At 43.0% G+C, this 24,284-nt stretch overlaps 1 protein-coding gene across 29 annotated transcripts in view; it reads right to left on the bottom strand.

Moving 5' to 3' along the window:
* NRXN1 (neurexin 1) overlaps window positions 1-24,284 on the bottom strand; it is a 981,700-nt gene that overhangs the window by 448,664 nt on the left and 508,752 nt on the right. For all 29 annotated transcript variants that reach the window (XM_081903670.1, XM_081903681.1, XM_081903676.1 and 26 more), the window contains 2 exons: window positions 24,001-24,191; window positions 224-397 (listed from right to left, as the gene is read on the bottom strand). In XM_081903670.1, coding sequence (XP_081759796.1) covers window positions 224-397; window positions 24,001-24,191 — 365 coding nt within the window. The remainder of the gene's footprint in view (window positions 1-223; window positions 398-24,000; window positions 24,192-24,284) is intronic.

The raw sequence follows: 24,284 nt of genomic DNA, 5'->3' as shown, positions 1-24,284 counted from the left end.
ATCCGCCTTCATTAATAATGTAAAACAGGTCTGGATTAGTAGCATCGGTAGCAGAGCAGAAATGGATGACAGCGGGGAAGATAGGAAACTGTCATCATCCCAGTGCAAATAAACAGAACACAGCAGGAGGAGAAGATGCTACAACGCACCTATGATGAGGCATATGCATATTTACTTTACGTTGAAGGGGCTGTGACAGGATTACAAAACGATCGCTCCGTACCTTCACATCCGCGTTCTATCTGCCCATTGCAAAACAGAGCATCCGAGATCAAATCCGGGAGGCGCCCATTCAGATCCACGGAGGCCAGGCAGCCTTGAAACCCTTCTTTCGCATGGACCAGCTTGGGCAAGGATTTGTAGGTTTCTTTTGCTACCCCTCCGATGTACAAGTCACCTGGGGAGCCAAAGTGCATGGTTAGTCACAGCTGCCACGATTGCCCAGTTGCATGTTCAGGTGTTTTAACCCGCATTTCCACACACACAAACCCCACACACGTGCCCAAGGCAGAAAAGTGAAACAGGTCACTATAAGCAAAAACAAGAAATCGTTGGCAAAACACAGCGAGCAAAAGTTGTAACAAGCCACATGAGTAATAATAAAGGACAAAGAAAAAATATTCCCATGGGCTGCTAGCATTAGAGGATAGTGCATCCAAATGTGGTCTTGGATTTCCGGTTCTGCAAGATTTCGGGTTGTATCCTAGGAAGTCATGCTCAGAGAAAACCCACTGAAATTAATAGATGTGACTGATTGAGGTCCAATAATTTCAATGGATCTACTTTGAGCAGAACTTAGGCTGCATTCACACCATATTTATATATATATATATTAATGATATTTATTAAAATTTTATAGACAGAAAATAGTTACAGAATAAAAAAAGAGAAAAAATAAAAATAAAAAGGTACAAAAATACAAATGAAAAATACAAAATACATGAAAAATAGAAAACAATTAAAAACAGATCAATCTTTTCATGTCTTATATTTCATTTACTTATTTCCCTGACCTCCTCACACCTCCCTTTTTTGTATTCCAGTTCACATGGTTAATTCAGCAAATCCTTTCCCTCTTTGTTTTTATCTTAAAGCTTCATATTTTCATCTGATTATCAATCCATTTTTACATATTCTTTTAACCTTGTTGCTAAAGCCATTTCATTTCAATCCAACATCATTTTAACATTCATTAATTTTACAATGTATATTTATAAAGTGTGATGGTTCCACTTAAACAGTCATGGCTTCTCCTGAATAATTCTGGGAGCTGAGTGTTAAGGTCCTGAGAGTTGTTATTGGACGGGCCTATTCCCTGTCCAGAGCTATAATTCCCAGACTGGTTTACCAATCAATTTTTTTCAAAGAGAGCTCTGGAACTGTAGCTCTCTGAGGGAAGTAGGGGGCCTCTTAGCAACTCTCAGCACCTTTAACAAACCACAGCTCCCGAAATTCTTGGGGGGGGGGGGTATGACTATCCAAAGTGACATTCTAGCCCTTTAAACACACAGTGGTCTCAGCTGAATACAGACAGCTGTGCTAGTTTTGCCATCAATGTGGTTCTAGTGGAACATTACCCCTGCCTTTTTAGTAAGTCCCTGCAACTGGGTATATAAAAGGAGAACAAATTGTAGACAAGTTGGCACCATTTTTTGGCTCTATAGGTGGGGTAAAACTAACTAGACCATCTTCCTTATTCACCTTTTCTCCCTTTCCCTCTTTCTCTCTCTTTCACCTTGCTCTTTCTTTCTCTCCCCCCACCCTCCTTCTCTCCTTTTGCACTTTCCTCCTTTCTATTAAAAAAAATCAAACTGTGAACAAGTGACTTGCATTAAGTGGAAATATTTAATACAACAACTTCAGTTATTTGCGGTGTGGTATTAAGTATTTCCACTTGGTGCAAGTTCTTTGTTCATGATTTGATTTTTTTGGGAAGGCAGAAGGAGAAAATGAAGGGTGGGTGGTTGGGTTGTCAGAGAGTAAGCAGGACAAAATGGAGGCCCAAGAAGGGAGAGTGCTCTTGTGCTCAGGTTCTGTTGGTGGATTTCTCATGAAACGGCCTCGGCCCAGTATACCTGAAGGAGCATCTCCACCCGCATCGTTCTGCCCAGACGCTGAGGTCCAGCACCAAGGGCCTTCTGGCGGTTCCCTCATTGCGAGAAGCAAAGATACAGGAAACCAGGCAGAGGGCCTTCTCAGTAGTGGCACCTGCCCTGTGGTATGCCTTCCCATCAGATGTCAAGGAGATAAACAACCACCTGACATTCAGAAGACATCTAAAGGCTTCAGGGAAGTTTTTAATGTGTGACATTTTAATGTATTTTTAATCTTTGTTGGAAGCTGCCCAGAGTGGCTGGGGAAACCCAGCCAGATGGGCAGGGTACAAATAATAAATTATTATTATTATTATTATTATTAATGAGCATCTGGTTAGCCAATGTGAGAACAGGATGCTGGAGTGGATTGGCCATTAGCATCCTTCAGTAGGCTCTTCTTGAGTTTTAAAAAAGGAAGGGAGAAGTGGGGAAACCACCACTACAAATTGTGAGCCCTTCTGAATCTGTCAGTGAATTCCACCCTTCCTCCCCCAAACTGTAAAATATCAGCCATCAGTTCCTGGTCACTTTTGATCCTTGATTCTAAGGTCAACATGAATAATTCTAAATTATTTTCCAGTGCTAACGTATATACATGAATTGGTTCGTCCTCCTCCTTGTATTTAGTCACTAGAGAACAATGTCACAATCTGATTCAGATCCGAACTCTGTTTGAGTCCCATTACATCACGGCTTGAATTATCAAGCCAAGCACACAATACTAACAGTTTGGGCAAGGAGATAAAGACTGAATCATGCAGACTGTTGGTTTCCAGGAAGGAATACAGCATATCTTGCTACGTGGTCACTCGCACCGTTTTAGCCTGTACACATGAATTCTGCGTTCTCGATTTAGGGCAACCGTTTATGTGGTTCTTATCATTAGCCCAATTCAGACAACAAAATACACTGTGGGAAATCACATAGCCAGGGCATGAAGACACATATGCTGTGTATATATTTACATCAATACAAGGGAATGTGTCCCAAGTCCTATGTCAAATAGAAATAAAAAGTCAAAGTCTGTATTAGAGGTGTTGATGTTGGTTTACTTTCCACAAACAAATATGGTGTTGGGGTAGAATTGTTGCTTCTAAACACCCCCCCCCCCATGTTAATAATTCGCTCCCGCAGAGACATGCCATTGTAAAGCACATTATAAAAAGCAATACACAAATGGCTCGTAATATTTTGGTGGATGGGTTTAACGGCTGTTTTGCTGTCCTTTTTATTCTTCATTTTTAAAGAATTAGTGCCACTGTTGTCCCATTCAGCATGTTCTATAAAAGATGCTTTATAATTTGCAAACTGCTTACATTTGCTCATTGGTGGCTTCCTGCGTTTACAGCGAAATGCTTGTAATGGGATCAATACACAGACTCCCATGTACAAAACCACACAAAAAACAAACCCCTAATGTTTCTCAAAGCGCCAGCACACAGACAGCACTGCATCCAAGCAGAGGCTGCTCACACTCTCCAAAGGTGGAGAATGCTTTGGCCACTCATTGATATGGTACAGGTGAATTCTTCTCCGAAGTTGGAAGAGAAAAGGCAGAATTGGGAAGCCTTTTCTTAGCACAGAGCACTGAGTGCACATGAGAGCCTATTCCTGTTCTCCTGGTGAGGCATCTGATCAAGACTTGTATTTTAAAATGAGCTTAAAAATATATATTTGCAGATGCTTGTGTGTTTTTATGCCAGGCAGAAGACCAGGTGGCTAAAAGACTTTGGCAGATGTTTATCCTCCTGGACAAGGGCCAACTTGATTTATAGCAGGAGCCAAAATTCTCAAAGTTGTAAAAGGGAATTACAGGCTGGGAGCAAAAGGTTATTGACCCTACATATTAACAGAATACAATCAAGCTGCAAAAGCACTAATTAAGAGTTGGTAAATAGTAGGATTCATTGTTTAACAAAATATAATACCATGTGTCTCCCATTAGAGACTTTAGCCACATTTTCCTAATGTTAAAGGGCAAGAGCTAATAGAAACAGCAACTGGCTTGAAAGGGGGGTGTAAATTTAAGGAGTTGCTTTTGGAAAGTGTTTTTACTAAGTTCCTTTTTACTTTGAAAAGGCATTTGCTTCTAAAAATCTATATATGTTATGTATGAAATATATTGGCTTAAATGTAATTATGCAAAGGATTTAGAAAGTAAGAAATGTTAGATTCTTATGTTAGATTCTTATTTCATTGATGGTGTGAGAGAATGTGAACCCAAGATCTGCTTTAGCCATCTGTTTTGGAGTGAATAGGGTACTAAGGGCAAAAGGTGATCTGGTAATTAAGGTGCCTTGTTGAGGCAAATGTAAGATATATGGCTACTTGTTTGCCATTTATGGATAGAAGGAAATTTAGCTCTTTGTCTCCCATAAAAGGTAATAGGAAATGGGTGTATCTTTTACGATTGGTTCTAGCAAACAGCCAATAGGAATTTCAACCAGGCTGATTGGATAGAGGCAGCCAAAGGAGGAGCAAGGGGGCTGGGCTGAGGAAAATATAAGTGCTGACCATCAGGGCTGGAGTGGGCAGAGCTTTGGTAACCATATACCACTGTATCTCTCATTTATTTGTCTGACAAATAAATTATTATTTTAATTTCTCTATTGCTGTGTTGAATATTTCATTCCAGCTAAGCGTTAACCACAAGCAGGGTGCTACACTGGAAACACCAGATCTAGCAAAACTCTATCAACTCTATCAACAGTTGCTGTTGTTGTTGCAAAAAGTTAAACCCAGGATTTAAATGTATAACCTTCCCCCTTTTCAAATGCAGAATCTGATATGGAGGGATTTTTAAAAACTTGCACACATTTTTTGACTATCTAATTGAAAATAGAATAAAAATCCCACATTCAAAGTTGGAAATGGTGAAATCCCAGACTAATAATAATAATAATAATAATAATAATAATAATAATAATAATAATTTTTATTTATACCCCGCCCTCCCCAGCCAAGGCTGGGCTCAGGGCGGCTAACAAGCAATAATGAAAACAAGTTGAATGAAAACAACTTAGAAACAAAATTAAAATGCAACATTAAAATATTGAAACATTAAAATATTAAAATGTAGCCTCATCGCAGGAGGAGAAAGGAAAAGAAAAAAGAAAGAGGGGGAGGGAATCAAATTGGCTCCAAGCCAAAGGCCAGGTGGAACAACTCTGTCTTACAGGCCCTGCGGAAAGAAATCAGATCCTGCAGGGCCCTGGTCTCATGAGGCAGAGCATTCCACCAGGCTGGAGCCAGAGTTGAAATGGCCCTGGCTCTGGTTGAAGCTAATCTAACTTTAGTTTTTGGCAAATATTTATGTGATTAAGAGTTCAAGAATTCACATAAGAGTTCAATAATAATAACAACTTGAATAAGTTTAATAATGATTTTTAATTTATTTTTTAGATTTCTTTTGGCTTGCTTCAGCCAATCTGTGCAGGCCATCAACTCCGCCCCCCCCCCCCTAAACTGCATAGGAATGGGAAGGTAGAGAGTCCTTACAATGACACCATTTGAAGCAGACACATTTCTGGTCATTGGGCTCTTCATTTGCACCCCTTTCGCACCTCCTGAGTTCAGCCCTGTGTCTATATCAAAACCTGTAGAATGATGGAACTTGAAAACAGCTATTCAGTAGGAATGTTTTACCATGTTGTTACAGTTTAGGCTTCATAAGGATGGAATGAGGGAGTGGCCAGACCTTTGACAAAGCAGTAGAGATGGCAGGCTTTCTTTCTGCCTTCTTAAGCAACCCAAGAGCTGGTCAACAGACTGAGCTTTTATGTCTTTGAGTACTGGCTGGATTTCTGCATCCCTGAGTTAAGCCAAACATGTTTAAGATGGGAGCAGATTGACATACAAGATTCACTACACATTGTTCCTTCCATCAGATGGAAGAATGAAAACAATACTGGAACAAAGTTCAATGTTAGCATCCTGTCAATGACACATTTATTCTTCTGTTCTGAATCACTGGCCACACCATTGTGTATAGCTTAGACTCAAGGGTCAAGCAATACTTAGTGGTTTTTAAATATATATATATAAATGAACACTGGGGTCTTCAGATTGCTGATAAAGAATGTGCTGCAGTTAGTCACTGTCTTCCATTGGTGCCAGCAGCGCACCAAATGTGCTCCAACGAGATAAAGCAGATATTTGAGAGTGGATGGTTACGAAGATTGCTTTATCATAATAACTTTACTCATTGCATTGCTGGCTACAACCTTCGCGATGTCACACCAGGCAAACCTCATTATTCAGGGTGAAATAACACTGTTCATTCAGATATGGTGCCAGCTGTGAGAAATGCAAGGGCGGAGGGAAGCAATGTGCCTGTGTCTTCATTATTGTAAAATAAGGATGTCACCCCCAGAAAGCCCCTTTTTAACTAGGAGGGGGGGCATTAAGACTAAACTGGCTTAGAAGCACTCTAACCATATTCACAAGTCACTGTATGCCCCATTACTCAAATTTCAATCATGCAATGTTCCCAGTGAACTACCTTTGCACCATGTCTACTTTCCCTGAGTTAACATCATGAAATTGCCTGTCCAAAGTTCCGATGATGTTAATAATTTGGAAGGTGGCCATAAATTTCAGTTAAACAAGACTCCCATGCAAATGATTCCCTCAGAGAACATTGAGATTTCTCATTTTGAGATGATGTGAATAATCTTGCTTAGAGATGTAACTGAAAGAAAGTCCACTAGCTACTGAGGCAGTTTTTTCCACTGTCCAACAGCTCTTTCTGTCAGAAAGTTCTTCCTAATGTTTATTTGGAATCTCCTTTCTTGTAATTTGAATCCATTTGTTCTTGTCCTACACTCAGAAGCGAACCTACTCTTCCTCCAAAGAACTCACAAGCAATGAGGTTAGGCTAAGAGACAGTGACTTGGCCAAGGTCATACTTTCTTTGCAGGGAACACAAACTCTAGCAACTTATGATGATTGCTTCCAGTTTAATGCCAACTCCCATCATTCTTGGATTACAATCCAAGCCAGTGAAGGACCCCTAACTTTCTTCCACTCCAGCCCTTCTCCCAATTCATATCTGACTGCTGAAGTGCCAGTTGGTCAACAACTCCCTGCTTCCTTCTTTTTGTATTTATGGGTCCCTAGAACAGTAGAAAGGGACACGGGTGGTGCTGTGGGTTAAACCACAGAGCCTAGAACTTGCCGATCAGAAGGTCGGTGGTTCGAATCCCCAGGACGGGGTAAGCTCCCGTTGCTTGGTCCCAGCTCCTGCCAACCTAGCAGTTCGAAAGCACATCAAAGTGCAAGTAGATAAATAGGTACCACTGTGGTGGGAAGATAAACGGCTTTTCTGTGTGCTGCTCTGGTTCACCAGAAGTGGCTTAGTCATGCTGGCCACATGACCCGGACACTGTACACCGGCTCCCTCAGCCAATAAAGTGAGATGAGCACAGCAACCCCAGAGTTGGACACGACTGGACCTAATGGTCAGGGGTCCCTTTACCTTTAGAACAGTAGAAACCCACTTAGCAAACACCATGGGATATGTAGTTTGCCAAAGCTGGCTGGGGGAAATTACATTTCAAGGACTATCTGGGTTCCTACTGTAGCTGTGACCAATATGCAATAAGGGAAGGTGAGAAGGAGGAGCTATCTGGCACCCTGGCAACCAGATGATGAGAGGACCAGTTTCCACACAGCACTCACCTCTGCATCTGCATAAGAGGTCATGCATCTTAGTTATGCTACAGGCTGTTTATGTCATAAAATTTATATATTCCTTGATTGTAGAAAAGAAACTCAAAGTGGTTTGGAAGACACATTTATGTCAGAGAAGTCCAGAGTTTCAAACAAAAGTACTCTGTCTCCTCTGCGCTACGCTTCGTTTTCTACACATAACGTCAAATATATATTTAGCAGCGCCTTTCTGCTTATCATCAACATCAGCACGATTCTTCCCTCCCCCTCCCCTTGACTGACACTACTCTTTAATGTTACAAGGGAGCCTCGTCCACCAGTCCACCACACTGACATGTACAAAAGAAGTGATCAAGACGAAGCGAGTGCCTGCAATGGTTCATTTCCCAGATAGACACAATGAGGAGGAGGAAGGTTGCAGCAGGATCTTCTGCTACTAATTTGACAGTCTGTCAGAATTCAGACTGAAGGTTAAACTACTTTTTTAGTCCCAGTGCTGCACTTGGCTCCTGCTCCCCTGATGGATTAATGTCATCCCACAGTCTTTTAGCGATCCCTCACCTGCCAACGGTGAGCCTGCCTTCAACTCTGCTCTTGCGGCTATTTTTTCCTCCTTTGTCTGGGAACATTGTGAAACCCTTCTGGGGACATTGAGCACAAATGGCTCCAACCCTAAGCTCTGGAAGCAGAAATAGCACGGTCTTGCAAGTAGGAATGGACAAATCTCAAGGGAATTCCAGTTTCTAATTCTTGTCAATTTTAAATTCCGTTTCCTACATTTCTGCAGAAATTTGCGATCTTTTTATATTAAAATCCCCCACAAATATCCTGATGAAAATTCATCAGCATTTTGGTCTGATGTTTGGTTTGTATGCAGTTTCAACCAATACATGCATTTTTGTGTATACACCAATGCACACATTTCCCCTGCAATATGCATTTTTTGTATGCTATTTTCACAAATATACGCATTTTGTACACACTATTTGGTTGGAGAACAGTATCACAAAATAAATGTGTTTCAGTTCACACATGGGTCAGAGAAGTGTGAGTTATGTAGATTCTCATTAAAATGCAAACAAAATAGAATTTCTCCCCATGGCTAGTTGCAAAATCAGTTGGCACAAAGATGAGTTAGCAAGCTCAGAAGTGACATTGGGCAAGCCACTGTCTCTTAGCCTTTTTCGTGTGTTCTTTGGCGGAAGAGCGGGATGCAAGCCAAATTAATAACAAAAATATAATGTCATGCTGGCACAATCCCCCCAAAACTCCTTGATCCAGACAACCATAAGCTCAACTAGAAATCATGTTTATTGTTATCAAACCCTAGGTTCAAATTTCCCATTCCCTGGGCATACTGTCTGTTCCAGCCTATCCCAACCTGAATACTCTTCACATGTTATTGGACTACATCTCCCATTATCTCTGACCATTTGCCATGTTTGCTGGCACTGATGAGAGGTGTAGACCAAAATACCTGTGTACCTTTATTTATATCAAGCAGGTTTAACTGGCTATCAACCGCTTCCTCTTTAGTTTCTGTTGCCGTTGTGGAACTCAGCAGGTAGAAGGATTAGGGCACAACTATAATTATTTGGTTTTATCTGTCTCTACCTACTATTAGTCTCCCCACCTTCCACCCCACTGATTCCAATGGGCACCAACTATGACTGCTTTTGAAAGTGGAATGAATAAAAGAATCATAGATTTGGCAGGTGTATACGATATGAGAGCCCAGATTCCAGAATGCTATATTTTTAAAACTGTATTTCGTGAGTTGTACTGGTGTTCTGAAGTGGCCCTGCAAATTCTCCAACAGTTGTGTACACTGTGAGTCACCACCTTCTGGAAGACCTTCCACATGTGGATTAAGTTACACCATCTAGAGATACGCTACCATATTCAGAAGGACCTCGACACCCATCAGAAAGGGCAATGGTGCTGATTGGGGAAGAGAGGAGGAGGTCTAAGTGGTAAATGAGCTTAGGATGGGTCTCTGATGAAGTGTGCTTCTATCCCACTAGATTGCCTTTGGTTTGCAGTTTCTCCCAGAGGTATTTGTCTTCTGAACCATGCTCCTGGCTGTGTGTCATATCATGTTCTGTCACTTAAATGGCTTGGACTCCAAGGCACAAGAAAATGTATAAAAATAGAAGACAACCAGAGAAACAGATTTATTTCCTTGCGAAATGAGACTCTGGAATCTCAATGACTTCCTGACTCTAACATTTTGTTAGCAAGTTGAAGTGGAAGGCATGTGTATTGACAGAGATTAAGCAGATTTAAAACTAGAGCACTCTGTTTGTCCAACAGACTGTGAGTGGAAGTTGGTGGTGCATGCTAAATGGGGGGAAAGATAATGTGATTGCCATGTAAGATGGTAATCCATCTGCCATGGAAGAAATGGAATGCCAGCCACTGTACATGGGAGGAACAGGAAAGATGCAGAATGACAAACTAGCCCCGGTGGCTGAAGATTTCAGGCATCTCTTGTCAGTGGGAAACCTTATTTTCTCTCTGCTCTCATTTAAATTTTTGGAGACTCTGTCCAAAAAAAATGCCTAGGATATTTATAGTAACCCAAAGTAACTTCAAGCAATTAGAATCCATCACAAAGATACAATATAAGCTGTTCTGGATACACGATGGGAGGGAAAATATTTGCAGCTCACAGTTCTATTAATATTTATGCATTATTCCTACTGACATATCGCTCTCAATTAGAAAATAGCAAAGATATAAATACAAAACAACACCAAGCAAATATTGCAAATCTAAAAGAGGATTAGACACATTCATAGTGGAGAAGGATACCAGTGGCCACTAGCCACAACGGCAACACACTCCTTCCACAGTATGTTTCAGAATAACAGTTTACAGAAAATGCAGGAGGGCATACTGCTGCGGCACTCAGGTCCTACCTGTAGGGTTCCCATAAGCATCCCATAAGTCTCCACCCCCATTGTTCAGCCCGGACTCTGAGATCCAGCGTCGAGGGCCTTCTGGTGGTTCCCTCATTGCGAGAAGTGAGGTTACAGGGAACCAGACAGAGGGCCTTCCCGGTAGTGGCGCCCGCCCTGTGGAACACCCTCCCTTCAGATGTCAAGGAAATAAGCAGCTATACTATGTTTAAAAGACATCTGAAGGCAGCCCTGTTCAGGGAAGTTTTTAATATTTAATGCTGTACCGTTTTTAACATTTGCTTGGGAGCCGCCCAGAGTGGCTGGGGAAACTCAGCCAGATGGGTGGGGTATAAATAATAAATTATTATTATTATATATTATATATCTGGTTGGCCACTGTGAGAACAGGATGTTGGACTAGAGAGGCCCGATCCATTAGGGCACCTTTCATGTTCCTGTAACATGATTCAAACCCCAAAACCCATTACATAATTCAAAGCAGCAATGGGCTATAAAATCCTCTAGTCTGCACAACAAAGGTCCAAAGAAACAAACACAAAACACCTGGGTAAAGAGATGCACCTTGACCAGTTGACAAAATTAAATAGATGATTGTGCATGCTGCTCCTCTCAAGGCAAGGAGAACCTTGTGGAAGCACAAGGAGGGTGTCCCCACCAAGGAGGCCCTAACCTGGGTCACTGCCCATCTGGCGTTGCCCAGCAGTGGGAACACCAGCAAGGCTTCCTCCACAGATTTTAATGGCTGGGCTGGCACCAACCAGGAGTGGCATTCTGTCAAAAACAGTAATTTCAGGCATTTTGGTTTCTTGCGTTTTGCATTGTTCTTGGTGTTGCCTACCTATCTAGTTTACTCATACTATGCCTTTTTAATTGACGCCAATTGCTGAACCTCCATAAAATGCACAACCAGAATTCTTATTTATTGCAAAGAGATGTAAAGGCCTGCTTCTGCTTCATGGTGAAAGATGTTTCACCAGTCCCTCAGCATCTATTGGGCCCTGCTGCACTGTTTTCTCCAGTTCTATTCTGCCACTTACTGGGCAGTTTAAATTACAAATTTTCATATCCTTTTGTACGTGAATCTTCTCTGATCAATGCAGGAAGAAGAAAGTCTGGGAAACCAATAATTGCCACACGAGCCTCTCCCTTCTTTTTAACTTCAGCTAGCATGGCTATGATTGAGTCCTGCTGAAATAAATTCAGTGGATAATGCTCTACAACAATATGTTGTCTTGTTTATCCCACTGGTTGAGGCAATAAAGAAATGACGACACTTAACAAAAATCAAACCTACAAAGCTTCCATTTTACAAATATCTCAGCCTGTGAAGGCTCACTAAACGACATGGGCTCCAAGTATCTGTTCCTAAAACATTCTTCCAGGCTAGGTTCATAAGCTCTATAGGCCTTACAGCCCCTGCCACATGCTAAAAACTGGTCCTTGTGAACTCCCCAAGCTGTGGCACAGAGGAGACTTAATATTTAGAAGCATTCTGTGTGAGCACTCAGGGAGGGGGAAGCATGTCTTCGAAGATAGTTGCCTCCCAGTTTTGGGAACCAGCACTCAGTTCATGACACATTCAAACTTTAGAAGCTAAACAAATTCACCTTCCAAACCATTTAATTATGAACATAAATTATCAGGGGGGCAGCCCATCAATATCTCTGAGGGCAAAGAAAACACAGCAAAATTTGATTCTGTTGTTTGTATATTCCCTCCCCCCGGCCATTGTTGCATGATTTTAGTTGTTAGCTGCTGCAAACATCAGCTGTATTTGATGAAAAGGCAATAGCAGCCTGGGCAGGATTCAGCTAACTAGTCTAGTAGCAGAAACCTGGGCAAACACTTCCACTAGCGGAACAGTGCTTACCCCCTTCCCCCTGGAACTGGCTTGGGGGGTTGGGAGAACCCCCAAAACTGTCCATGGGTGAGGGGAGGGGAATGATTTGATCTGGCAAGCTTAAAAGCTTGTGCTGATGGAATGATTGCCCTAGCACCACATTGAATTCTTCCCTATGAATTCTGCTAAAGCAGAAGGGTTTGTGGGAGTCATGAACACACCAAACATCTATAATTGCTTAAGTGCTCTGTGACATTTGGCTGTGTTTTATATGAATATGCCGGGCTGGGAGGAGCTGTCAGAGTGAGCACGTATGTCATGACCCTGACCATGGGCAGTGGACAAAATTCTGACACAGAGGAGGAGGAGGAAGAACCAGCTGGGAGAGGAAGGGCACAGAGGTGCTGAACCCAAATCATTACATCAAGCCTGAGACTATTGCCCAGAAGCCAACTGAGTCAAGAGTTCCATGCACTAGAATGGAGGACCTTCTACTGCATTCTTGCAGTGGCCAACCAAATGCCTATGGGAAGTCTGCAACCAGGACAGCATCCATTTCAAGACCCCTAAGGAATTGGATGCCTATAAAAGCAAGGACTTCACACTTCCCAGAGCCTATTCATTTTGATGGGAAGTGATTGAAAGGCATTAGCAAGCTAGGCTTCGGGACAAAGAGGACTGCCCCTTTAAGACTCTCCACCATCCAGGAAGGGGCAGAGCTTCAGATGTGCATATGATAACCAGGAGCTGGGTCAGCTGGCTCAACTTGCCCCCTCCACACATTTATTCACTGAACAATTGCATAGGGCTTGTGGCTATGAGTGGAATGGGAGACACTGCCATTGACCTCCTCTGTTCTTACACAGAAGAAGTAAGATGACACGGGTAAGACATATAGAGGTTGACATCTCACTAGCAAAGGAGATGCAGCAGTAATTGGAATTCTGCCTCTGCAAGAGATTGCTATTGCTACATGGTGAGTTCATCAGCCTATGGCAAGGTTGCTGGAATTAACTCGTGTGCATGTTGATATGGACAACAGGCATAATGGCTGCTTGTTTATCTAACCCAGTGTGCATTTGCTGACACTTAACAAGCTTGCTCTCTCTTTTGGCAGGGAAGTTTTGAGTCCTAGCAACCTGGAAAAGCCTTCTCTATCGACCTTGAAAGAGGGAAATGAAGGCACATAGACCGCGGTAAAAAATAATACGGAGTGACTTATATAAAACAATAGGAACTAATCTAATGGAAAATTGAAATCATTCAGCTTTGCCCCATGGAAGGAGGAGGGAGGCTCCACTGGTAAATCATTTGGGCTTCCGAGAAAACCCTCTTATGTGACACAAGAGGGAAGCCAAATGCTATCCGTTCTTTCATTATCAATGGCTAACATAGTAAGGGACAGCTGAGCAAAGCAGAATAAGCTTGCAAGGATCTGTTGCCAGAAGAATGCCTACAACCATTCAGCCACTCTCACCTGTGTACAACACATTTCAAATCAAATCTCTCCCCTTCTCTTTACGCCCCCCCCCAAGTCTATAACAAGAGTGTCTCAAACCGAATGTATATGGAATGTGAAAAAGACTCTATGAATTGAAAGTGGAGACACTATATGTACTTCTTGTCTATTTGTTTTGTAACACAATTGTTTTTAATAAAAATGATTTTTTAAAAAAACGACAATGATAATGGTTGAAAACACTCAAAAGTGAGAGGGTTTTTTTTAAAAAAAATCTAGTATGCATATGTATCTATGTTTGGTATTCATGAATTTGCACTACCAGAGAGCTTAAAATAATGCAGAAAAATAAAAAAAAGGATTGCTTTCAGATGAAATTCTAAACTATGGTTTAGCCTAAAAAAAAGTCTTATGCACTCTCTGTTCCCTTTCCTCCTCCAGTGGAGCAGCGTGGAGGAAAATAGAAGCCTTCGCTTTTATATTTGATGAACCACAGTTTGCCGTTATGTCTGAAAACTGGACAAACTGTGGTTGGACTTAACCGTGGTGCACTGGAAAGAAGTCAGCCCAAGTATGGTTCATGAAACCGGTTTGTTCCTGTTATCTTCATGGTTATTTCCTCACTGTTGAAAACACATTTATGGTATTTGGGGGGGGGGGGTACGACAGCATCCACATGTCCCCACTCTTCTGCACTATCATCCATACTTTCTCTCCATTTGAATCACACTTTCTTATGGCTTTTTCTTCCTTTCTCTAGCCTCCCATGCTTAACTCTATCTTCCCTCTCCACCCCCACCCAACCAGTCCTCCAGGCCATTTTCCCTTTCAGATACTCCAGCTGCTCCTTCTCATCATCTTCCCCAACGCAATCCCATTATAGCTCTAAGACAACCCATGGCCCCTTCTTCCTTTTATCACATTTCTTCAGTCTCTCAGTCTTTGAGGTGCTTGGAAATATGAAACGGGAGAAGGCATTGCACAGGGGAGCACTGAAGTCTGGGGTAAAGCACAGTAACATAAGAAGCAGTCTCATATTGAATCAGCCCATTGGCCCAGTTAGCTGGGTATTGTCTACAAAGATTGGCAGCTGTTCTCCAAGGTTTCAGGTGGCAAATTCTCCAAGTCCTACCTGGAGATGCCAGGGATTAAATTCAGGACCTTTTGAATACTAAGCAGATCTTCTGCTACTGAGTTAAGGCCTGCTCTGTCAGTTTTCCTGTTCATTGCTCTCAGAACCAGACATCCCTTCATTTCTCACATATCCAGGGGAGCATTTAAAGGGACCCTTACTTGTTTATTTTGCTCCTAACTACTATGACCATAGGGATGCGGGTGGCGCTGTGGGTTAAACCACAGAGCCTAGGACTTGCCAATCAGAAGGTAGGCAGTTCGAATCCCTGCAATGGGATGAGCTCCCATTGCTCAGTCCCTGCTCCTGCTAACATAGCAGTTTGAAAGCGTGTCAAAGTGCAAGTAGATAAATAGGTACCCTTCCAGCGGGATGGTAAACGGCGTTTCCATGCGCTGCTCTGGTTCGCCAGAACCGGCTTAGTCATGCTGGCCACATGACCCGGAAGCTGTATGCCAGCTCCTTCAGCCAATAAAGCGAGATGAGCGCCACAACCCCAGAGTCAGTTACAACTGGACTTAATGGTCAGGGGTCCCTTTACCTTTTTACTATGACCATAGTCACTTTTGACCCTTTGCTTCAAAAACTGCTAATCTTTGCCACCTTATTAGTGTCAGTTGTGTTGGTCTCTAGGCATGCAAATAGTTTTGAGAGGAGAGTCGGGATTGGTGTAGCGGCTGCTGATGCCAGAAAGGCAATTGATGGAGATCTAAAGCAGGGGGAAGCAGAAAAAACTTCCATGCAGAGCTTGTAGGGCATTTAGGCTGCATACACACCATACATTCAAAGCACAAGTCTTCCCCCAAAGAATCCTGGGAACTGTAGTTTATCCCTTACACAGCTATAATTTCCAGCACCCTTAACAAAGCACAGTTGCTTTGTTGCACAGAGCGTGTTCTCCTTCATGGAGAGCACGTGTTGCTGTGGGGGCCGCCAGGACACTCCAAAGTTGGGGGCGGGCTAACTGATCGTTGGCCATTGATGCGATTGGGGCTTCCCTTGTTGTTGGGAAGAAATTAATGTTGCCATTTATTGATTGACAGCCAGAAATGCTAAAACTCCTTGCACGAGGCTAGAGCTTCCTCTTTTCGCCCGTGCAGCGGATTGCCCGTCCCTCCCTCCCTAGAATAGGGTTGTTCGCTTTGACCTTGCTATGCCTGTCATGGGGTCGTCTGCTTTGGAGCGGGGGCCTGGTAGGAATTTTGTCCATCTGGCTGATTGGCTGGGGCCATTTGGTTTTTGCCTACTGCGTAGCAAATCGTCACAACTTGTAAGGTTCACGATTAGGCATTGGTTTATGGTTTGGTTGGTTGAGGGGCATGGATTGGCTGTGCCTGCCCCTCTAATGCTGCTGCTGCAAGGGATTCCGTTAAAGGAATTGGGGGCTAACTATTGCTTGTCCACTCTGTCAAGGGGGCTCGGGCCATAGCAATGAGCTCCTGGTTGCATTTGGGGTTAGGTAAGGTTTCCTGCTCCGCATTACCCCCAAGTGTATTCCCCCATTCTGACTTTCGCATTGTGCGGAATGTCAGTCTGTCCCCCATGGTGGGGGCAGATAGTCGCAACCAATGCCTAAGCAACCACTCACAAATTTGTAATTTAATAAAGTTGTGGCCAAAATTATGCCAAAAACCTTAAACAAAAATTCTGTGTGATGTGTGAGTTATTGGGGTGGACCTGGGGACCTCGACACACAACTGCACAGAAAGGAACTTTGGGAGAAGTCATGTATTTTAAATCTTCTTTAAATGTACAGTGTGTAGGCAGGCTTAGAGTACTATATCCCAAGTGAGAGAATGAGGTTATCCTTCTCTCTGGTTATTTCACTTCCCTCTTAGCTTTCAGGCAGCAAATGTCTTGCCTTGCCCTGGTGAAACAATATGAGATCAGAAAGAGCACAGGCAAGCCCTGATCAGGTGTTAAAGACCCCATGTGCTTCAATTCATGCAAGAGGCAAATTTCTGCATTGTAGTTCATGTCATCGCGTGCCTGCATTGGAGAAGGCTCACACCAGGGAGCCCGCTCTAAACTTCCTGCACAATATCAAACCATACAGATTTCCAAATAATGGAGAAAAACCTAAAGAAATACATTATGTTCCCCACTGACTTACCCCCCCTTCTCCCCACAATGTATGGAAGTTGGTAGGATCAGTGAGGGCCCTTTTATTACCTGAATGGAACTACAGAATCCCAGAAATGTAGGGATGGGGGTGGGGATTAATTTGGGTGCACATTTAAAGGAAAATCTACCTATGTCACACTTTTCAGAACAATATGCAATGTGGAAAAAAATTATCCTTCAAAATTCACACTGTTCCTATTTTGTGATGAAGTGCCCCCCCCCAAAAAAAGAATGTGTACCGAAAAGCATATATAATTAGAGGAAAGTGTGCATAAAAATGAATGGGTTTAGTGAAAATGGCATACCCAAAAAACGCGTTATATTTTAGGGGGAACGGCTTGCAGATTTGTGCACCTTGGTCACAAAATTGCAAACAAAAATGTGTTTCATCTGGAGAAATTCACACTGAAATGGTGGCAGGTTTTCAGGTAAGGTAAAGGTAAAGGGACCCCTGACCATTATGTCCAGTCGTGGCCGACTCTGGGGTTGCGGCGCTCATCTCGCTTTATTGACCGAGGGAGCCGGCTTACAGCTTCTAGGTCATGTGGCCAGCATGGCTAAGCCACTTCTGGCGAACCAGAGCAGTGCACGGAAACACCGTTTACCATCCCGCTGGAAGGGTACCTATTTATCTACTTGCACTTTGACGTGCTTTTGAACTGCTAGGTTGGCAGGAGCAGGGACCGAGCAACTCCCCCTTAATTAAAATAAACAAGCAAACCGCAAATTGCTGCAGAATTGCAAATAGCTGAATTTAAGATGGGAAAAATGAGAAACTGAGGGAACCAAATTTGAAAATTTATAAAAGGAAAAGCACACACCAATAAATAAATATTTTTTTAGAAAGGGCCAATACTGGACATAGACACACAAAGCATTTAAAATAAATAAATAAACAAAATCAAGACTCCTTGTGCTCCACTCTGCTTCGCTTTTCTTCCCACTCAGGGAGCTGATGCATCATGTGGGGCTGTGGCCAGGAGCAGAGGAAGGGTGGTGCGGTGGGGGTGGGCCACCCCTGGTGTCACCACTGAGGGGGGTGGCAAAGTGCTGAGTATCACTCAGTGTGGGGCCTGCAATGCACCCGAGCCATGTGTCTCTCCCGGGAGTGACACAGTGGCTTGGGTGCCCGCAGGCTCTGCGCTGCCCCAAACAGTCCGCCCACTGTCTCCTCCGCAGTTGTAGGGCGACTGAGTGGTAGGAGGCAGGCAGACTCCTCAGAGGTGGCTGGCTGGGGCGTTGGTGGCCAAAACCTCTCCTCCTCCTCTTCACCTGCTCTCCAGCAGTGAGAGCCAGTGTGGTGTAGTGGTTAAGAGCGGTAGACTCGTAATCTGGTGAACTGGGTTCGCGTCTCCGCTTCTCCACATGAAGCTGCTGGGTGACTTTGGGCTAGTCACACTTCTCTGAAGTCTCTCAGCCTCACTCACCTCACAGAGTGTTTGTTGTGGGGGAGGAAGGGAAAGGAGAATGTTAGCCGCTTTGAGACTCCTTCAGATAGTGATAAAGCAGTTAAGAAGGATGCTTGGTTATAAATAATTGGCCATCACCAAAATAGATTAAGAATTGATGATAAGAGAGATTAAGAGAAACAATTTGTAGGAGAATTATTTTATGCTATTTAAGCAAGTGGTTATAGATTTGGAAATAAGATGATAATTTGCTTGACAAAAATTTATTAAAGATGTAAATGGGAGCGGGAGACGTGAGGAAGTTCAAGGATATCATGAAATTTTGTTAAAACAAAGCAATAATGTTTATTACTATTGTATTCTTTTTTCTAAAAATTCTAATAAATATTTATAAAAAATAAAAAAAACAGATAGTGATAAAGCAGGATATGAAATCCAAACTCTTCTTCCAGCAGCCGCCATGAGCTGCCCATGGAAGCAGGCCAGAAGTAGTGGCCACAGAGAGGCAACGGGATGCTCTCTCACGACCGCCACTGCCACATCCTCCTCCCTGAGCTCGGTGGTGGCAGCACTGGTGAAAGTCGGGATATTCTGGGATCAAATCAGAAGGTGGGGTGGCTTTCGGAATTCCGGGACTGTTCACGGAAAATTGGGACACTCGAAGAGTATGTATGCATCCACATGCACACATAAAACATCTCCACCCCAATCGTTCTGCCCAGACACTGAGGTCCAGCGCTGACGGCCTTCTGGCGGTTCCCTCACTGAGAGAAGCAAAGTGACAGGGAGCCAGGCAGAGGGCCTTGTTGGCAGTGGCCCCGCCCTGTGGAACGCCCTCCCATCAGATTTCAAAGAGATAAACAACTACCTGACATTTAGAAGACATCTGAAGGCAGCCCTGTTCAGGGAAGTTTTTAATGTGTGCCATTTTAATGTACAGTGGTACCTCTGGTTACGTACTTAATTCATTCCGTTCTTAACCTGAAACTGTTCTTAACCCGAGGTACCACTTTAGCTAATGGTACCTCCCGCTGCTTCCGTGCCGCTGCAGTGTGATTTCTGTTCTCACCCTGAAGCAAAGTTCTTAACCCTAGGTACTATTTCTGGGTTAACGGAGCCTATGTAACTTGAAGCGAATGTAACCCGAGGTACCACTGTATTTTTAATCTTTGTTGGAAGCTGCCCAGTGTGTCTGGGGAAAGCCAACCAGATGGGGTGCAAATTAATAATAATAATAATAATAATAATAATAATAATAATAATAATAATAATAATTATTGTTATTATTATTATTATTATTATTATTATTATTATTATTATATGAGAGGCCTTTTTCAGACAAAGGAAAGGAGAACGAGAATAAAAATCTGAAGGGGAAATGAAAAGAAATACAAAACACCTTCTACAAAATAGATGAGGAATTGGGAGGTGAGCCTTGCCTGCATTTTGGGTTATGTCAGAGGTTTCTGCAAGCAGTAAGACAGAAGAAAGAAATACGGCCCCTGCAAAGGTCATAACTTCAAATGCCATCTGAAATAGCAGGCACCGCGTCCCCCAAATCTGTCTCAACGAGGCCAGTCAGGGGAGACGACTGCTACAAGTGTTTACACTTCCACTCCCTAGTTTAAAATGTCAATATGCTTGTTTTAGTGCTTTTGTTAGAAGCCTCAAGGTTAGAAACCCTGTGGGAAAGATTTTGCACGGAAGGCTTATTATTACAGAATTTGGAACGTGGAGGAAACAAAAAGAACTAGGCTGGATATTTCAGCGGAGTTGATCTGCAGCGAGATTCCCGCCCGCCCCCCTTCTCTTCCCTGAGACTGCACCAGGAAGGATATTTTGTGACATAATGGTGCCCTCTAGTGCTTTTACGAAGCATGGTATCTGCAAAGTCAGGTATAGCGTTTGGAAATGAAAAAGAAACACTGGGATAACTTTTTCAGCCGAACCAAATTGTGTAGAGGTGAGCAAACAACCTCCAAGCTTTGGAGAGATTTTTCTGCAGTTGGAATCCAGGTCAGTTCTCAGAAGGGGATTGGCAAAAGAAGAAAGTATTGCTAGACCAGGGTGGGGGATAAATTCGATTCAGTTTCCATTTATAGGTGAAACAAGCAGCCATCTTTTAATGTTAGCACTTTTCCATATATATATATATATGTGTGTGTGTGTGTGTGTGTGTCTGTACACACACACACAGAGAGAGAGTGCTACCTCGGGTTAAGTACTTAATTCATTCCAGAGGTCCGTTCTTAACCTGAAACTGCTCTTAACCCTGAAACTGAAGCACCACTTTAGCTAATGGGGTCTCCTGCTGCCGCTGCACCGCCAGAGCATGATTTCTGTTCTCATCCTGAAGCAAAGTTCTTAACCCGAGGTAATATTTCTGGGTTAGCGGAGTCTGTAACCTGAAGCGTATGTAACCCGAAGTACCACTGTGTGTGTGTGTGTGTGTGTGTAGCAATACAAGCCAAGTAATGGGGGGGTGCATATACTGGGGTAAATTGTTCCTATAAATCCACATCTTAATGAAAATAAATCAGTCAAAAAGATATTATGTTAGGGAAAACTGCTTACAATAATTTGTATATTAGTCAAATCTGCAAACAAAAATGTGTTTATTAGTAAAGATATGAAAACAGTGATGAATTTTCTTTATTATTTTAATCACAAATTGCTTCCTCGTAGCAGCACAGAGTTCACACAGCATTTAGCTTCCAGTCTGGAAACTTTTTTTTGCAATGCCTACAGTTGATCTTAACCAGGCATAGGCAAACTCGCCCTCCAGATGTTTTGGGACTACAACACCCATCATCCCAGCTAACAGGACCAGTGGTCAGGGATGATGGGAATTGTAGTCTCAAAACATCTGGAGGGCTGAATTTGCCAGTGCCTGATCTTAACTGATTATAAAGCCACTGTTTGTGCATGTACTTTTCATTTAAGCAGATCCCCAATGGCAGCACTGCCTATACAGATCATGCAGCCATACAACTTCCTGTGATCAAATGATGACTGCAGGAAGTAGGCTGTGCAAAGAAACTTTTGAAAGAAGTCAGTGGGCATAAGGCATGTGGGCTGGATTTATTTTTTATACAGACTATCCTACTGAAAGTAGGCAACTTGGCCATGTTGTACTTTGTAAATGGAACCAATTGCACCACGTCTCAAGTCTGATTTCAAAAATGTAGCAGAGCCAAAGATGTTTGCTGATGGTGGTGAATGTTAATACAGTCGGACCTCGGATCCTGAACACCTTGCGAGTCAAACGTTTTGACCAGTGAGTGTTCTGGTTTGTGAACGTTCTTTGGAACCCGGATGTCTGGTGTGACTTCCGCAGCTTCCGATTGGCTGCAGGAGCTTCCTGCAGCCAATCGGAAGCTGCACCTTGGTTTCTGAACATTTTGGAAGTCGAATGGACTTCCGGAATGGATTCCGTTAGGCTTCCGAGGTACCACTGTACTGGTAAAGCTGAGTGGACTTTGGGGATTGAACTCCCCTTTGTTAATGGAAAGGATGCCAAAACATTTTAGCAAATCACACAATCCCCCCTGCCACCAAAATAAATCTGCAGGTACCTCTTGTATGTGTGTAGTGGAGTGTATGCTGCTATTCTATCTACAAAATTAAAACATAAGGCAACGGATGCTTAATTTCCTATGTATCCGATCTACCACACACTAACAAGGCACGATACAAACTGCATCACAAGCCCACCGTATGAGTGGAGGTTTGCAAAAACTCTCCTTTTTATTTCCATGGAAATTTCTGCCACCTCACACAGCTACGAGAAATATCAGCAGAGATATCCTAGCAATGGCTTGTGTCCCCGGGGAGCTCAGAATCTTTGTTCACTATCAGCAAATGCTGGTAAAGGAAGAAAGACTGCAATCTGAAATATAGCTTGATGGCAGATAATACACTTGCATTGCAGTCTTTCAGGGAAACTTGTTGCCTTTTATCGATCTTCTCGCTGGCGAATCCTTGATAAGATTCTGAAGCACCTCTAGTTCCCAATCAAACCACTACTTCTGAATAATAGCTTGCTCCTTGCCATCAGCATGCACTTCCCAATGAACTTTTCCCTACCAGGAATTCTGGGTCTAGTAATCCCTGGCAGGAAACAATATTGTCTCCCAGGACCTAAAGGTTGCCAACTGTCACCACCTTTCCTTGGGGAAGGGGTGAGGGGAAGGAACGCCATACAGAGGACTGAGGCACAATTTGATCCTGCTTGTGAACATTAGATCAGTGCATTTTCTTGGCCCTGTATGCCTGAAGGAATGTCTCCACCCCCATCGTCCAGCCTAGACACTGAGGTCCAGCACTGAGGGCCTTCTGGCGGTTCCCTCAATGAGAGAAGCCAAGTTACAGGGAACCAGGCAGAGGGCCTTCTCGGTAGTGGCACCTACCCTGTGGAACGCCCTCCCATCAGATGTCAAGGAAATAAACAACTATCTGACTTTTAGAAGAAATCTGAAGGCAGCCCTGTTTAAGAAAGTTTTTAATGTTTGATGTTTTATTGTGTTTTTAATATTCTGTTGGGAGCCGCCTAGAGTGGCTGGGAAAACCCAGCCACATGGCCAGTATATAAATAAAAAAAATATTATTATTATTATCATTTGAACAGGGGCACCCACATTTGTGAGCACCCTTTCTTATTAGGGTGAAACTGTTTCTTCTTGCCTATACAAAATGATAAGCTCCTCAAACTTCTCCCAGGATCTACCCTCTTAACTCCAGGGCCTGTGACCATTGAGATGCGGGTGTCTCCTCAACAGAGATTTTCTAGAATGCAACTAATTTGCTCCTTGTGCAAATGAACGGGCAACACACACACACACACACACCACACACCAATCAGAATATCCCCCCAACTTGCAGCCTATTTGGGACTGCTCTCTGCCAGGAGGAATATGCTACGTTCACTGGGGGAAACGGATAAGACCCAGTTATTCAGTGACATTTTCACATTTGGGTCTCCCCGGAGGAGAGAACAGAGACAAATACTGGCTGCCATTTGGCACAGTGATGTTTGTGCTCCCGGCAGCAGCTAGAGCAAATCCATATAATATCAAGCTGTTCCCCCCTGCCAGAAATCAATCCCACAGCCTGGCTACAAAGCAGAATTTATAACCACACCTGATCCATTTTCCTCTGAACACTTATGCCTTTGGAATAATGCTCTGCAGCTCACAGGTTTGCAGGTGTTTTGCCACCGGAGTTGGCCCAGTAAATAAATACAGCATATCTCTCTACGTTTCCTACAAATGTGCAAGGCACATCAAAATGCAATGTTGCAGCCTGTCCTCCTAGCAGATTATTTCTATAAATAGCAATGTCACTTACTTTTGAGATCTAGATTTCTTGCTCCTGCTGTGCTCTGTGTTGTGATTTTTGTGTCAATCTTCACTGTGTGGAGGTTATTGGTGTCCCGCGATATCATCACATTGTGCCACTGGTTGTCATTCAGGGGTTTATTGGAACTTCCCTTGATAAGATTTGCACCATTTCCCAGATCAAACACGTAATGTAAATACCTGAAAACAGGGAGCAAAAACAAACAAATAAATAGACAAATGATTTCATTCCCCCTGGAAGAAGTAAATGAATGAAACTGACAGCTCTTCATT

This window comes from Podarcis melisellensis (genome assembly GCF_964234715.1).
Source record: "Podarcis melisellensis genome assembly, chromosome: 3".
Classification (NCBI taxonomy): Eukaryota; Metazoa; Chordata; class Lepidosauria; order Squamata; family Lacertidae; genus Podarcis; species Podarcis melisellensis.
This window is presented reverse-complemented; position numbering and strand designations above follow the sequence as displayed.